The 16,228-nt window shown below is 24.6% G+C and overlaps 1 protein-coding gene across 1 annotated transcript in view; it reads right to left on the minus strand.

Moving 5' to 3' along the window:
• Window positions 1-15,997, minus strand: part of LOC129612381 (uncharacterized) — a 165,775-nt gene extending 149,778 nt beyond the window's left edge. The window contains exons 1-4 of the mRNA XM_055525941.1: window positions 15,935-15,997; window positions 15,631-15,695; window positions 14,404-14,566; window positions 12,238-12,374 (exon numbers count right to left, since the gene is read on the minus strand). Of these exons, the coding sequence (XP_055381916.1) occupies window positions 12,238-12,374; window positions 14,404-14,566; window positions 15,631-15,695; window positions 15,935-15,997 (428 nt within the window). The remainder of the gene's footprint in view (window positions 1-12,237; window positions 12,375-14,403; window positions 14,567-15,630; window positions 15,696-15,934) is intronic.
• Window positions 15,998-16,228: the final 231 nt, after the last annotated feature.

Raw genomic sequence — 16,228 nt, forward strand, 5'->3', positions numbered from 1 at the left:
CGAAATGCGAGTCAATTCAAGACTGAATTGGTAAAACCGTTGAAAGTATCGTTTATGATATGAACTTATCTGTGTTGCCATCTTTAGCACTTTTTCGTCATCAAAATAACACTAGAGTAACATGAGTTTCAAAATAACTTGAGCTTTCTAAATAATATTATACAGTTTTAGAAAAAGTGTGCTTATTAGTTGCACAGTTCTATTTATTTCTATTACACAAGTTTTATGCCGTTAAATTTAGAAAAACAAAATTTTGGTGATGAATAAATCTTCATGATGAAAACATTATTTCCCTATAGAAAAAAATTTTTATTTATTTTAATTTTCTATTGTTTTCTATATATTGAATGTACTCGTATAAAATAATGTTCTTTCTTTTTAAACTCGATTTTTGGCAAACATACTCGTATAATTTTTGAGTTTTTCTGCTGTAATTTTATATGATCTAATTTCTTAACCATTAGTTATTAGTGTTCGTTAATTCAAAGATTTGGATTCATGCTTATTCATCAATTCAAATTTTCTTTATAAAATCCACACTATTGATTCCGAATATTCGAATTAAATTTTAGGAAATTAATTCAATTTTACAAAGTTTTATTTGCAAATAATTATGATTGATTTTACAAAGAGAATTACTGTTAGAAGCAAGTACATGTTGTAAAAATTAAATCGAATAACGAATTTTCTTAGGCTATTGTTGAATTAATTTTTAAATTCAAAATTTCAGAAAATAATTAATCAACAATTTGACACAATTACATATCCTATTATAATCATTTATATTGTGAATTATGTCTACTAATAAATACAAAATATAAATTGACTTTTCAAATATGATAATCCTGAATTTATGACATGATTTCTTTAATGTAATATGATTATATATTAAGAATATATGAATATTTTACACCTTTCCAATTTTATTATTCTCTTTTTATATATAGAAAACTTAATTTGCATTTTGTATTACAATAAACTTTATTAAGTTACAATATAACTTGTTGTTTTTGAATAAAAAATAATATAATACAGGGTGAATCAATAAAAAGAAGAATAGGATATGTTGTACAGATACTTAAGAATTGTGCACTTTTGAGTTCTATCAAGAGAGTATAATGGAATTATACAATTGAAGAGAATAGCAAATGACACAGCTATCTTTGCATACACTCATCATTCATTATTACATATTTTGTACACATTTGTATTGAAAATATTTTGTTTGCGCACGTTGTATGTCTCTAAAATTATGTGCACACGTTGTATGTCTCTATATGTATTGTATATAAATTGTGCAGGTATAATAACATATTTGCAAATGAATTGAATACTATAGAAAGCTCTTTCAGTAGGTATTGGCTCTATTGACTTCTCAAGATTATTTCTGTGAATTGTTAGTTGGCATAATCAGTTTAGTGAAATTTCCATTGTTAAAATGTTGAACAACTTTTTCTTTTATATAACTTTAATTATTATATTAAAATAAATAAAATTATATACTTTTGTGGATACATTCTATATTTAAAATACGTATATATGTATATATATATGTATTAGGCTTCCCATAATTTACTTAAATACCTTTAAGCCATATATATATAGATATATACATGTATATTATGAGTGTATATATATTTAAAAGAGTTTATTTTAGGTCAAACAAGGATATTAAATAAGGATTGAAAATTACTTGTTGCATTAAACTTGTTAAAGAGTTTATATAGGTATGAATAGGTATTTGCATAACCTGAAGTTCAAATTTATATTAAACAGTAAATATTTATGTTTTTTTTTTTTGCTATTTGCAAATATAATTTTATATTTATATAATATAGAAATATTGGAATTATTCAAATTTTATCCTTACAAATAAATATTATAAAAATAAATATGTAAATGATACATGAAAATACGTGTGAGTACATTGATAAATATAATGAATGTAAACAAGAGAATATTATGGTGAATATTAGAATTCAAATATAATGCACACATTAATACGTACATACATTTATGTATATATTTTTATTTCAAAAAAACATGTAATAATTAAATTTTAAATGAATTTCGAAAATAAAATTAAATTTAAAAAAAAAAAAATAATTTGTTTTCCCATTCAAAAATTCTAATATCGATGGTGGAATACAAAGATATGCTAGGTAAAAAATTTTTCAAAATACTTTTAATACAAAAATACAAATTTGGAATGGTATGCTTTCTGTATGCCATAGATTTCAGTGCCGTACATGTATTAGCTTAGGATATCGGTGTGGTTGAAGTAGGCTAAGTATAAGGTCGAAGTGGCAGAAGAAGGATAAGTCCTTTTTGAGAATATTTCTATTACACAGATTGATGTAGGGATAAAACACAAATATTCTAAGTACATAAGCTAGTATTAGCAATTTTAACAGTATTAGCCGTTTTATGTTTAGTGGCAAAGTTTTGTGCAAAAACTGAAATGTTATTAAAAAAAATATTTGAGTCAAAAACTAATTAATTAGCTAGTTCAATTAGAAAAACACAAAGAATAAAAATTAAATAACATAGCATTATTCTAACTGACCGGCTTCTTTCCGCAAATTTGCAAACTTTTTGAAACGCTATCCTATGAAATTTTTAATTTGGTACTTAGCATATCTTTGCGATTTTTCATCGATATATATTGTAATATTCATGTGTGTATGTACATACTCGTATATATTAATTATTTACTTTTAATTATAATTGAAATTGTACATACTATTTGTATTTGTTTTTGTGATAGTATTTCTGGAAAATCAAAGTTTTAAGTAAGAATTCATACCAACAGTTTGACTACCCTAAAAGAACTGCAAACTAATGCTAACATGAATGAATAAACCAATTATAAAAATATACTCAAAATAGTAAATTGGTCCTACCCGGTTTAAAAAGACAAATATTATAATTTATTAAATACAATGTAAAAGGCGTTTAAGAACTTTTGTTTTTTCTATAATAACGAAGGTTATGTGATATTTTGGATGTTCAGTTTTTGGTGGCAACACACTTTTCCATAGTGGAGAAGCGTAAATAAACAATTTTTAGAGATATGTCTGTCTGTCTGTCTGTGTGTGCACGTATGTAAAGAGAAATATTCAATCAATTTGCTTTAAATTTAACATTTACATTAGGGGTGTTAAAGTATTGAACATACAAATCTTTTGGAAAATCAGAGCTCGGAAACCGGGGCCGATTTTATATATTATACCATATTGACGGATTTAATAATTGATGAAATTTCTTGAGATTTAATATTTAAGCTCTGGTTGTTAACATAACTAACTATAGGGATTTTTTCAGGGAATTCGCATTGCCTAAAGCGTAACTCTACTAAGCGTCAAGTTTTAATTTTTCTAGGTATGTTAATTAAAAGATTACTAGTATTATTAAAATTTTGGTTTTAAAAAGCATTTTCAATGTAATACTTTCACTAAATTAGACAATATACCCACCGCAATCGGTAATTTGGAGACCACATTTTTGCGTTGCAAAAGAAAGAAATTTTAATAAAACTTAAAAAATAATCTTTGATAAAAAATTTGAGAGTGATATAGGTCAAAAATGTTTGCTTTCTTGATTTACTTTCTATTGCACTATATTTTCAAAATGGTTAGTATGAATTTTTAATGCATAACAATAAATAAACAACTGAAATTCGGTGTAGTTAATATCTATTTTACCAATTTTCCAAGTGTATTTTAAAAATTTTCAAGAAATTTTTTTATTATTATAATTTTTTAAAATATCCTTTTTTTTCAAATAAATTTAAACTCAATCGGAAAAATTGGTAAAAATTTTAGAACTTTTATTCCTTTTTATTTTATTTGCATCTTCTTTCCAAGGACATTCGAAAATTATTTTCTGAAAATACTACATTATTGTTTGAAAGCCCGAGAAACGTGCAGTCTTTTTAAATAAAGTTATGCCATAATTTGTATTTTCCTAATATTAAATAAATTACAAAAATAAAATATATTTTCATTTTCTTGATGGAAGTTGCAAAACAAGGATAAACATCCTTAAATGTTGTGATGTAAAAGAATAATAAGAATAATATCTTGTGTTGTGTCATTTATTTTTCTATTTTTTTTTGGCTCGTTTAAATTTTCGGGTATGAGTAATTAAAAATAATTTCTCCTTAAAATGGTTATATCTGTCAGTAATAAAAAGACGATTGATAACTGAAAATATTTAAAATTTAAAATAAGGGGAAAAAAGAGAAAACAGATTTACTTTTTCTATAAAAAGCAGAGGAAGCAGGCTGTGTAATGAATGATTAATTTGTCTTGGAAGGGAATATCCTTTTTTTTATTTCTCTTTACATTCAATTCATAAATATACGTATATATATGTATGTATGTATAGAAACAAATTTGGAAGATTATATTACGTATTTTTTTTAGATTTTTTTTTGTTTTCTTTACCCTTAGAACGCGTAGTTTTAAATTGAGTTAGAAATTTGTGACTTCAATCAAAACCTTGTGAAACAAGTGTGTTAGATACGATTTTAAAAAAAAAATTTTGTTCGTGTTTCTCATTGAAGTTGCCATCCAAGAAATTGCTGTAAAAATTTAGTCGTATATGGAATATTGTTCAGACTATCAGTGATGAACCCTTTTTATCACTTTTCCAAAAATTTTTTTGAAAAAAGTGCTTATTAGTTTCACTCTGTACGTCCGTCCGTCCGTGGACACTTTTTTTGTTTACAAAAGTTCTACACCTTTGAAGATAGAAAGCACTAGAAACTTATTTCCGTAGAACAAAATTTTTACCTATCTCCCCCCCTCTAGAAGTTATACCCCCCCAAAACCATAAAAATGGCTTTTTTTTAAATATTTGTTGCAATGAAACCATTAGCATTTTTGAAATTTTGCAAACGCAGCAAGATAGTGGCTTGCTTACCCTTGCGCGGTATACTATAGTTAAACTTTCGAAAAAGAAAATGGCCGTTCAAATTTACCGTTATCTAAAGTTCTTTTTTTCCAAATTTTTGATCTCGTTTTTCTTCTAGACCCCATAATGTAGAACTTTGAAATTTTAGGAGATTTTAGACATTAACAAATAGTTCATTTTGTTAGAAGAAAATTTTTTTCCATCTCCACCCCTTCTCAAGTTATCACCTCTTGAAATTTGTAAAATTTGAATTTTTGATACCTTATATTTCCGAAACCGCAAGCTTTTCCAAATTTTTATAAACGCAAAAAGCTAACGGTAAATTCCATGAAATTAAAAAATATAATTATTTTTCTTAACTCACACAATTAACCCTTAAAATCGAGCATTATGTTAAGCCCTCTTTAAATTAATTTTTGCTTTATTTCAAAGACTGCATAAACTGTTCATCCTAAATATATGCAATCCTAGAAATAGTTTTGTATATGAATGAAAATAATTTTAATAGTGTGATAGGTATACATAGACTGTATTTAAAAGCAGAATTTTCACTTGTTGAAGGGAAAAGTGCTACAATACAAACCATTGGTTTGACCCAGCTTTATTTAGTATTTCCTTTAAGTAGGAATCATAGCATTATTTCAATCAAAGTTATTATTAACTCAAACGAGAAGTACAGAATCAACTCAGTCAATTCGAATCAAATCTTGTTATTTTAATTTATCCTTTTTTCTTCTATTTGATATTTTTATTTCAGGCGGTTTATTTGATGATTTCGTTTTTTTTTTGAGTTTCTCGTTTTCGTTCGAACAATAATATTTTATATAGAAAATTAATGAATATGGCTTTAATGATGCCTTCAATTATTTTTATTAAATTAAGTTTTATACCACTTCTATATTGTAAAGATATTTTTCTATCTATAATTGAATCCTTTCTCATCAATATCTTCATTTTTTCGTTTTTTTTTTTGAGAATAATAAGAATAGAAAATAAAGAAAAATGCCCTTTTTTTGTCTTTTGAAAATTATTGTTACAACCCAATAGATTTTTACTATTAAATTTTACTTCCCGTCCAAGATGTATAAAGATAAATATATAGAAAAAGGCGGTTTCATGATATGAACGAGAGAAAAAATGAGAAAGTAATGGTAAAACAATAAAAAAAGGATGTCCATTAGCATTTTATATTGTATTTCCTTAAAGGATTTTTCATCATTTTCGGACAATGCTATTTATCATCATTCCTTTTTTTTTTAAATTTTTTTTTTATATAGAATTTTAATATACAGTAATGTTATATGGGAATGGACAAAAATTGGAAATATGTTTAATGAATTATGGTGAGAAGGGTATGTTGAAAATTATATTCCAAGTCGTATCTACACAGAAAATGTTAATAGACATGTATAATATACATATAATATTCACATATATGTATATAGATATTTATTCTCATACGCTTTTCCTTCATCTAATCCACAATATTTATGATATTCGATTTTCTGTTACTCGTATAACTTTTTATTTCCCGACAGTAGAGAATTAAGAATTTTTAAAAAGAATTTAGTAAAATTTTTATATCGTTAAAGCCTTCTCTCTTTTTCCTTCCCTCTTTTTGTTTCGCTTGTTTTAATTAAACCGAGAAAATTACAAAATGCTGCTGATCCACTTTTATTTATTAGTATTGAATAATATGTTTTCAAATATATAAAATGGTCTTATATTCTTGTGTCTATAATATTACATAATAATCGGACTATCTATGTGTTATGAGTTTTACAAAAAAAAAAAAAATTAAGAAATTATGATGAACTTTAGTGATGCGTGTTTATGATTACTGCGTCAGAAGTACATATAATATTTATTAAGTCCTTTTAGATTTTCTTATTATCGCTTTTTTAATACACGGTGTATATGTGTATTGAAAGAAAACTGCAAGTAATGTATTTTATTGTGATGATAATTTAATCTTTTCTTGAACAATTTCTTATGTGATGAGATATTTTTTTCTTCTTCAGATTTAATAAGGTTTTCTATTAAGTAAGAATATTTTCCTTTACTATGGAATTATTATTATGTAACTCCTTTTAATATACATATATAACATGGTCTGGGGCTCTTATAAACGAAAAAAAAAATTTGTTTTGGTATATTCGTGATTTTATTGTTCTAAAAATTTCTAAAGAATAATATTTAAAAAACTATCGTTGTTGTAAAATTTCTTAATTACATCGACGATAAAAAAAATTTTAGCAGGAAGAATGACTGTTTTTCGGTTAAATTTTTTTTTGAATTGATTTTATAACTTTGACATGCTTTTATAAAATAAAGAAGAGGTCATTCTAGACAATGATTTTGTTTAAATAGAAAATAATGTTAATTGTATTTGTTTTGAGTATAGTTGAATCACTAACAGTGAAAGAATACTCATTATAATAATATTTTAGTACCACAAATTTAAGATTTATCGTTACGGTTTAACTGATTCTGCATTGACAACTCTTTCTCTAATCTATTCTATAGATAAATTGAACATTTCATTAATATTAAGCTCCATAATATTGTTCTTGAGCTCAATTCAAAAATTTTCAAGTAAATTGAATTTAGTTTAAAAATCATTTAATTGCATAACGAGACCCAAGATAATTCATTTAATAAATTTTCTCTTAAAATAAAATTGACTTTAAAGACATTTTGTCAACTGTAAATTAATTTGTTTTTCTGTTTCAAAATCTAAAAACATCAATACGAGCGTATTGTGTTTCCTTGTTTACGCATAGCATTAAATCGAATTTAATGACATTATCACATTAATATTTATTTTTGGTTGATTTTTTCATATAAAATTTATTTGATTTTTTCTATAATTTATTTATTTATTTTTTTTTTGTAATTTTGAATTTTGATTCTGGAAATGAATAAAAATCCTTTCAAAAAAAAAATAAACAAAATATAAAAAATATTTTTGTTTAACATTTTCTACGATCGTGGTTTAAGAAGCTGGAAAATTGAAGATGTTGAAAAAAAGAAAAGAATCGCTTTGAATGGGAAAAAAAAAGAAGAAAAACTAAAATCATACTTCCGGTAAATATATACTGTTTTTTAAGGCTCCTGTTTCGGGAAAATAAATTTTTATACTTTATACTTTAAACAGTAATATTAAACGGATTTTCATTTTATAGCAAATAAAATGTAATGAAAAATTCAAAAATAAAAAAATTTTTTTTGTTGCTTTAAAACCCCATAATGCTTTCTACAATTTTCCCCGGAGGAACTTATTACCATAAAAAAGAATGACTGTAAAAACACATTTGAAAAGGAATGGTGGGATATTTTAGGGGTTTTCTTTTCCTCTGAAACGGGTATAAGACAAGAAAATTGCTACTTAAGAAGGTTTTGCTTCTTCTTAAAAACAAGCATAAAATAATGTGAGAGTAGAAAAATCGAAAGATATTAGTATTAAAAGTGAGAATACAAGAGAATGAGGAGTATGTTGATGAAAAATTGTTTTTGTTTTCATTTGTTGTTTAGGAGAGAAAAATAGGTTTTTTTTTGTATACCTAAAGCTAAAAGCATAACTTAACTTTTATAATTTTTTTTTTGTTTATTTGCTACAGCTTTTTTTGTTGCTTTTTTTTTCGAAATGTCAAAAGAGATATCATGTTATATCACTGTTATGAAGGTGAAGACAAATGAATTAATGTCATGATGTCAGCAATCTTCATATTACAAAACATATTTTTCATTTTTCTTATAAAATTTAAAAATTTTTTTCAATTTCTATAATAATATTGCGTGGTTTTATTGTATTTGATTTTTAGTAAAATTAGATTGAGTTTGAAATATAATTAAAATTTGGTTTGTTGTGTTAGAAAAATGTTAGAAGATTGAATCCAAATAATATAAAGAGTGTGTTTAAGCTCAATGAGATTTTAAATTGCAAATACTAAAACAAAAAATTAATTTTTAACTCAAATTTCACACACACAATGTAATGACATTTTCAAAATTATTCCTTGCCACACTCTTACTAGCCTTATATTATTGACCTGAAAGTTTTTATGGGAAACCAGCAAATTTAAGTTCTATTAATCGATGGAAGATTTCCAAAACTAATTTCAACAATTTTGCAAATTTTTTTTCAAAATTTGGATCTATACTCATGAGAATTTTCTATAATATATTGGGGATAAATGACAAGAAGCGAAAATTCGCTTGTGGGTTAATTCCTTTCTAAGTTCTATCAACTAGAAAAGCAACTGCCTTTTGTAAAACTAATAAATAAATATAAATAATATTTTTAATCAATCAAATTTTATTATCATTATTATTAAATTTCTGTAAATTTTTAAACAGCAACTTCAACAGTTTCAGTCTCAAACAGCAACAGTTTTCTAATTTCTTAAACAGTAACAACTTTTCTATCATATGGAAAATTACTTAAAAATTCTTTCTTAAACAGTAACAACTTTTCTATCATATGGAAAATTACTTAAAAATTCTTTATGTATGACAGAAAATCGATTAAATCGAATTAGCATTATTGAAATTTAAAGAATTAATTTCAGAATTACGAATTCAATAATAACACAATTCATTTCGATAATAAAATTTTTACAGTATCTCTACTGATGCTATTCTTTTCATTATGCCACTTAACATTTTTTTCTAAAATTTTCATCTAAGAAACACAAATAAAAAAATTCTGCGAAGGAAATTATGTTTCAAGGAATCAAAAACTGAGATAATATTTATTTTTTAAGGATAATATAAAATAAACATGAAAAAAAATTAAAAAAATTGAATAATATATAAGAAGGTATAAGAGAAAAAAAAACATTGTAAATATGATCAAATTCTGAATGAAAAATGATGAAAATATCATAAGAAAAAATAATAAGGAATCGAAATCAAAAGATTACTTTATTTGCTTTGATTTTTTTGTTTTTATTTTTACATTTGTTTTTATCATTGCTATCATATTGCATTTGTAAGTATATCAGAAGAATGTATAAGAGGTAATTCAGCTCACATTTATTACAATCCATACAATAAGACAATTTATATGAAGATTTAAAAGAAAAATAAAAAAATAATAAAAAAAAATAGAATAAAATTCTTGGTTTTTTTTTGTTTTGATACTTATAAATACAATTTGAAATATTGTGCTTACTATTATTAAATTTTGAAAAACAGAATTGTAAAATAACATAAGTGTAAAAAGTTATAGTCGGTTTTGTCGAAGATTTTAAATAAACGATTTGCTTTTCTCGGATACCTTTATATTGAAGCTCTAAATATTCCTCCCATTCTAAATATTTTCCGAACTATCGAAATAATCTAAATTATAAATTCTTATGCACTGCAATTAAAATTCTAATAGAAAAAGATTTATTCAAAATTGCAATTTTTATTGCATACCTCAAGGGTTATCTGAAACTAAAAATTCTTTTTACTTTACGGTCTTGTATCTTTATTTAGTACACGTATTTGTACACATATTTGAAATAGCTCGTATTTGAAAACAAAGTCCTACATAGTTTTCCGTTTCTCCTTGTTACTATTTTTATTATTGTAAATTCTTATTTTATCAAAGTTACTACCCTACAATTGCCAAATAATAATTACCAACCCTATAACTGCCAACTAACTAACGTTTTACTGATATTTTTAACAAGCCGATAAAATATTGCAATGTTAAGTGTTGTTAAATGAAAAATTTTTTGATGATTCTTGAGAAGGATTGATACAAGATATCAAATTAAAAAAGAATTATTTAAATTGTGTGATTCGATAACAAATAATATTATTATGCATATGTTTTATAAACATACATATATGTTAATGTGCGTGATTTGTATACCTTTTTCGTATTACATTCAAATACACATACTTTCGCTTAGAAACTTACATACAAATATGCATTTGTGTGTTTTTTAAGACAAATTGTATAACAAGAAAGTTTTTTGTTTTTTTCAAATCTTTTGATATTTTCATTTTTATCCCTATTTGTTCAAAAAAAAAAAAAAAAACAATAAAAATAAAATAAAGTATTAAAAATATCAAAAAATCAGAAAGGAAGGTATGAGGAAGAAAGCCTTGAATTGTGAGACGAAAATTAACAGAAACATAGAAAGAAAAAAAAAATGATTGATGTCATAAAGCCGCTGATTCAAAGAAATTTTTTTTTGCCGAATCCCAAATTGATCATTTCGATCAATAAAAATGTCAAAAATTATATTGTTGAACTTTAAGCGAAATGATTTTGTTTATGGCATTTTTTTGCTGCTTCCGTTTTTCCTTTCTATATTTTTATATTTTATCATATTTGTAATTAAATTCAAAATCCGAAAATATATTTTATATTTTTTATATATTATACATTTTTAATATTATAATGTAATTATGAATATTGATAGAGTATTTAATTTATGCGTGTAGTATCTATCAAATATGAACAATGTAGGAGACATTTTTGTAAGGTTTTGAATGTTTTGTTATTTTTATTTATTTGGGTTTTATTCATCTCAAAATGACCCCATAGGAGTGTATATACAAATGGCATTATTATAAATTAATATTAAATATCGGTTAACCCATAGTGACCCATAGTAACCGATAGTGCCACATGTAGTACAATAGCATTTGCAGCCTTTTTTATGTTACGAAGGTTGAACTATTTCGATAAATCTTCTGCGTTTAGTAAAGCTGAATTGAATGAAGAAAAGAAGAAAAGAAGTGTGTTGTAATTGGTTTTAAGCAAAACCTACAAGTATGTTTTTTCCCCACAAAAAGAACAAAATTATTTTAATAAAATATGGAAAAGGCAAATTTATGATGTAAGATTTTGATCTTGTTAAAACTTTCGTGTGCCACGAAAAATGTAGTCGGAATTTATGTGAGCGAAGAACAAATTTTTATTATAATAACTAAAAGTTAAAAAAGGCTGCTGATAACACAAAAACACAGATGACATTTTAAGAGAAAATGTGATTCCAGTAATTTTAGAAGCTATTTTAATGAAAGATAACATTAAAAAATCATATCGACAAGATTTTTAAAAGCAATCTATCACGTCTCATTTTTTGTGACAATTATTGTATATAGGGTAATCATTGAAAAATCGTTCTTTTATAACGTTTTAAACGTTCGGTCTTAAAAGCAATATATATTAAATGTTTTTAAAACCAAATCGGAAATTAAAACTTGTATTTGTCTTCAATGGGTTAATATATTTTAATATAATCGAAGAGTATTTATGCAATATAATTATCGAAATAATATGAAATGTACGAGTGTACAATTTTATATACTTACCGCGTTGCCTTTGAAGCATTCACCAGAATACCGTCTTTATACCAACGAAATTCAATTTTTGGTGAGCCTTGTGCTATACATGATAATATGAATTCAGTGTTCTCACGGATTGGTGATTTTTGATTTAATACAATTTCCTGGAATTGTAATAAAAGTAAAAATATTATTTATTTTTATTTTTATATAAAATTTCGGTACATATACAAATATATTTGTGTATATACATGGCATGTATAAGCACTTGTAAGAATATTATGTACAATCAAAATTAAAAACGAAATTAAAAAGAAATCGAAAAAAAAAATTTTTTTTTCTTCAAATGATTTTTGTTTTTGTTTTTCTCAAAAAGGACACTAATTTATTTGAATGGATTTTTAATGTTTAACTGTATTTTTTGCTTTTTGTTTTTTTTTTTAAATTAATATTTTAATGAGTTTTTTTTTTACAAGATTTTCTTCTTTCTTTTTAAAAAAATAATTCAAGCTTAAAATTTGTACTAAAAGATACTTTGTATTAAAATTTTTTTTTATTTTAATGTTAAATTACATTTGATATGAAAAACGATGGAAATTTAATGTAAGGAGCGGAAGAACTGCATACCATGTTTCTCTTTGGCATAATGTGAAATTTAATTACATATAAATTTGCGAAAAAGTTGTAGAAAATTGTTTATCGTCATAAGATTTGAAATCAAGTAAAAACCTTGAAAAAATTCTAATATTTCGGAAAGTACTTACGTAAAGATTTTTCATAAGGAATTTTAATAATAAACTAAATAAAAATATTATTTTAAAGAAAAAATATAATATAGACATTATCTTAAAATATTATGCTAGGACTTTTGATTTAATAAAATCTTATGTCTTATATACATGATTTTGTATTTAAGGGGGAAATATGAAGAGACCCAAAGAGTTTTAAAGTTTCAAAGACTTTCTTCGAAATTTATAAGGACAACTTTATTAATAGTTTCTTAAAAACTTAATTAATGAGATTGTTTTTCCTTTATAACGATTCCTAAGCTAAAATTATTTAAATATCAAAAGTGCCAAAGCAAAGTATAATGTCTATATATAAAACTGTTTGCAAACTAAGTTCATCGTTACAACTACCTAAGGGTTTGCCTAAAACCAATCTGACAATAATTCAAAATACATTTTCTTTAAGTTCGACATGACACTGCAATTACCTTTAAATAGCTTATTATTGGAAAATTGTGAACTTTTTATTTTATTGATGAAATATATATAAATAACTTGAAATACAAGAGTTCTTCAAAAAGAAATTAAATTTTATTTTATCGAAAAATATTTTATTACAAAGAATTTTGATTAGAATTAATTTTTCATTTGAAGTTTTTCACAGAAGTCTAATTTTTGCAACCAAAATTCATTAACAATTTTACTGTATTAATGTCAAAAAGAATAAAACAATACTATAAGTAGCTCTGCAAGGCCATTTAGTCTTCGAGAAAAACTAGTGCTTCATTCACAAAGTTGTAACTGCTTTCAAATTTTGCTTCATTACTCCAAATCTTGTATATTTAAATTACTGTGTTTTATTTGCAGATGACTGCAAATAAAAACTTGTTAATAAAATTGCTTATAATGCATATATGCGCAAACTCAATTGTATTACAGCGACTTAAGCGGAAATATAAAATAAAGGAAAAGTTAAAATTAATACTTTCCTTTCATTGTAACCAAGTCGCGCTATTTTGTAATTATATGACATTTCTATAAACACGAAATGTTTTTCTTCGGCTGACATAAGTGTCCTTATCCTAAAATAATAATAGAAATATGCTAAAACAGTAAAGGGTTAAGAGTGAACAGTAACGAACCAAAACTTAAAATAATGTGTTAGCAGTTAGTTATTACTTCTGAGACAAAGAAATTTATAAAATAAATTTTTATATAAATTCTTCAATATGTAACTCTTTGGTATATTGACAAGAGTCTCAAGTTCATTTCTCTAAAATTAAAACATAATTACATTTTGCGTAACATAACAAAATTTACTTTAATTTAAAGGAGTGTATGAAATTTTTAATATTATTAATTGAAAAAATTTCTACAATTTTGTTAGGAAATTGTGTAATTCTGTATAACACTCTAACATATTATATATGGTATAATTCCATTACATAAATATTATTAAACTTACTTGTAAATGCAATGGTGGATTTTCATCAAATAAATGAAAGTTTGATACTAATGTAAAATTTCCAAGTCGCCCACGTTCAACCATTCTTGTAATAGCTTCACGAATTCGATTTGAATCACTTTTAACGCCAAAAAAATGAAACGTGATATCAAGCCGTTTCGATCTGAAAAAAGAAGTAGGAGAAACATTGAAAGTGAATGTTAAAATAAATGATGAAAGGATGAAAATTTAATAATGTTGATTCTGTATTTTGCTATACATTTGGGAAAGATTGAATTTCTGTAAAAGAAAAAGATATTTATGTTTGTATGTTTCACTGCATAGATAATGATTTTCAGAGAAAATAAAAGTTTGAATGGTAACTTTGGGAATTGTGTTAAATGAGCATATAAGGTAAAATAATCTAAAATTAAGGTGTATAAATTAAGGAGAGATTGTATGTTAGTAATTCTAAACATAAGATTAATTCAATTTAAATCAATTTAAGTAATCAAGGAATTTTCAAATTTATTCTATGACTGTCTCGTTTTTTTGGGAATATTTGAGTCACGCGTTAAACTTTTATAAAATATTAGTTAACTTGCTTATTATTATACTTTCCATTCCATGTGAATATAAGATGAAATTTTTTTTTTAATTTAATTGTTTTGAGAAATCATTTCGATTTCAATTTCGATCGATTGCAACTGAACCCAATCCGTCTTCACTTGAAGTAAATTTCAAGTAAATTGAAAAGCATAAATTTTAAACATTAAATATTTTTGAGCTGGTCAAAGTTTTACTCTATTTAAATAGGGTGAAAGATTTAATGTGTTCTTTAAAATATTATCAAAATATCAGTTCCATAAAGGACATTCGACATAAATATTGTCACTTGTGGAAATTTTGAATTTCTTCATAAAATACATCTTATAGATCAAGCTAGAATACTTGATAGTATAATATGTATACGTACGCATGTTAATACAATTTAAAATTAAATGAGAACAAGTACAATTTATTATTCTTTGGAATTTTATGTCATTATTATTGTACGTACATTGATAGATGTTCTAGAAATCAATCTTTATAGCACTTACAGACAATATTCGGTTTGTTATTGGTTTTAAAAATTGGATGTTGGTATACTTGAACCATGATAAGTTTTAGTAAATCATAATTATCCTGCACAAGTCCGGGAAATTTGCAAATCATGTGATGAAAAATCTAAATAAAAAATTCACTTACGAATTGCTGATTAATTCCAAATCATTCACTTTTGTTATGTTGAAATTCCTTAAGGCACGACTCATCTGTAAGAGAATAAATATAAAATTTTTTATAGTTATGCGGTAAGAATACAAAAAATAATTAAGATAGTTTTTATTTGCATCAAAAGATTTAAAAAATTTGTAAACGGCATCAAAATTTCATTTAATTGCATGTGAGCACATTTTTTAAATATCTCCATAAAAACTTAACTATTTAGCGGCTTTTGTAGTTAAATTTCTAAACATTCTGTACAATAACAATACTTAGCTTCTTCCCAAACCTTCGAAATCACTCTAGCCTCTTTATCGGTATACTTTATTAATGAAAGCGTTTCAGGGGCCATTGTGGCTCCTTCTTTGTTAGGGCAGGTTTCTATTAGGGATAATGTAAGTAATCTTAGGTCTGTTGAGTTGTCCAATGTTCACTATTACTCTACTGATTATTGTAGGAATGAGCCGGTCACTAGAATGTTGCGTTCTGTTAATTCTATTTCTTTGGTATTTGATCCTGCTATTAGTAAGGGTACTCTTAGATCTAGACTTTTGTGTAATTTAAATTTGTAGTAATATTTTCG

This window comes from Condylostylus longicornis, unplaced genomic scaffold (assembly GCF_029603195.1).
Source record: "Condylostylus longicornis isolate FDR11 unplaced genomic scaffold, ASM2960319v2 ptg000072l, whole genome shotgun sequence".
Classification (NCBI taxonomy): Eukaryota; Metazoa; Arthropoda; class Insecta; order Diptera; family Dolichopodidae; genus Condylostylus; species Condylostylus longicornis.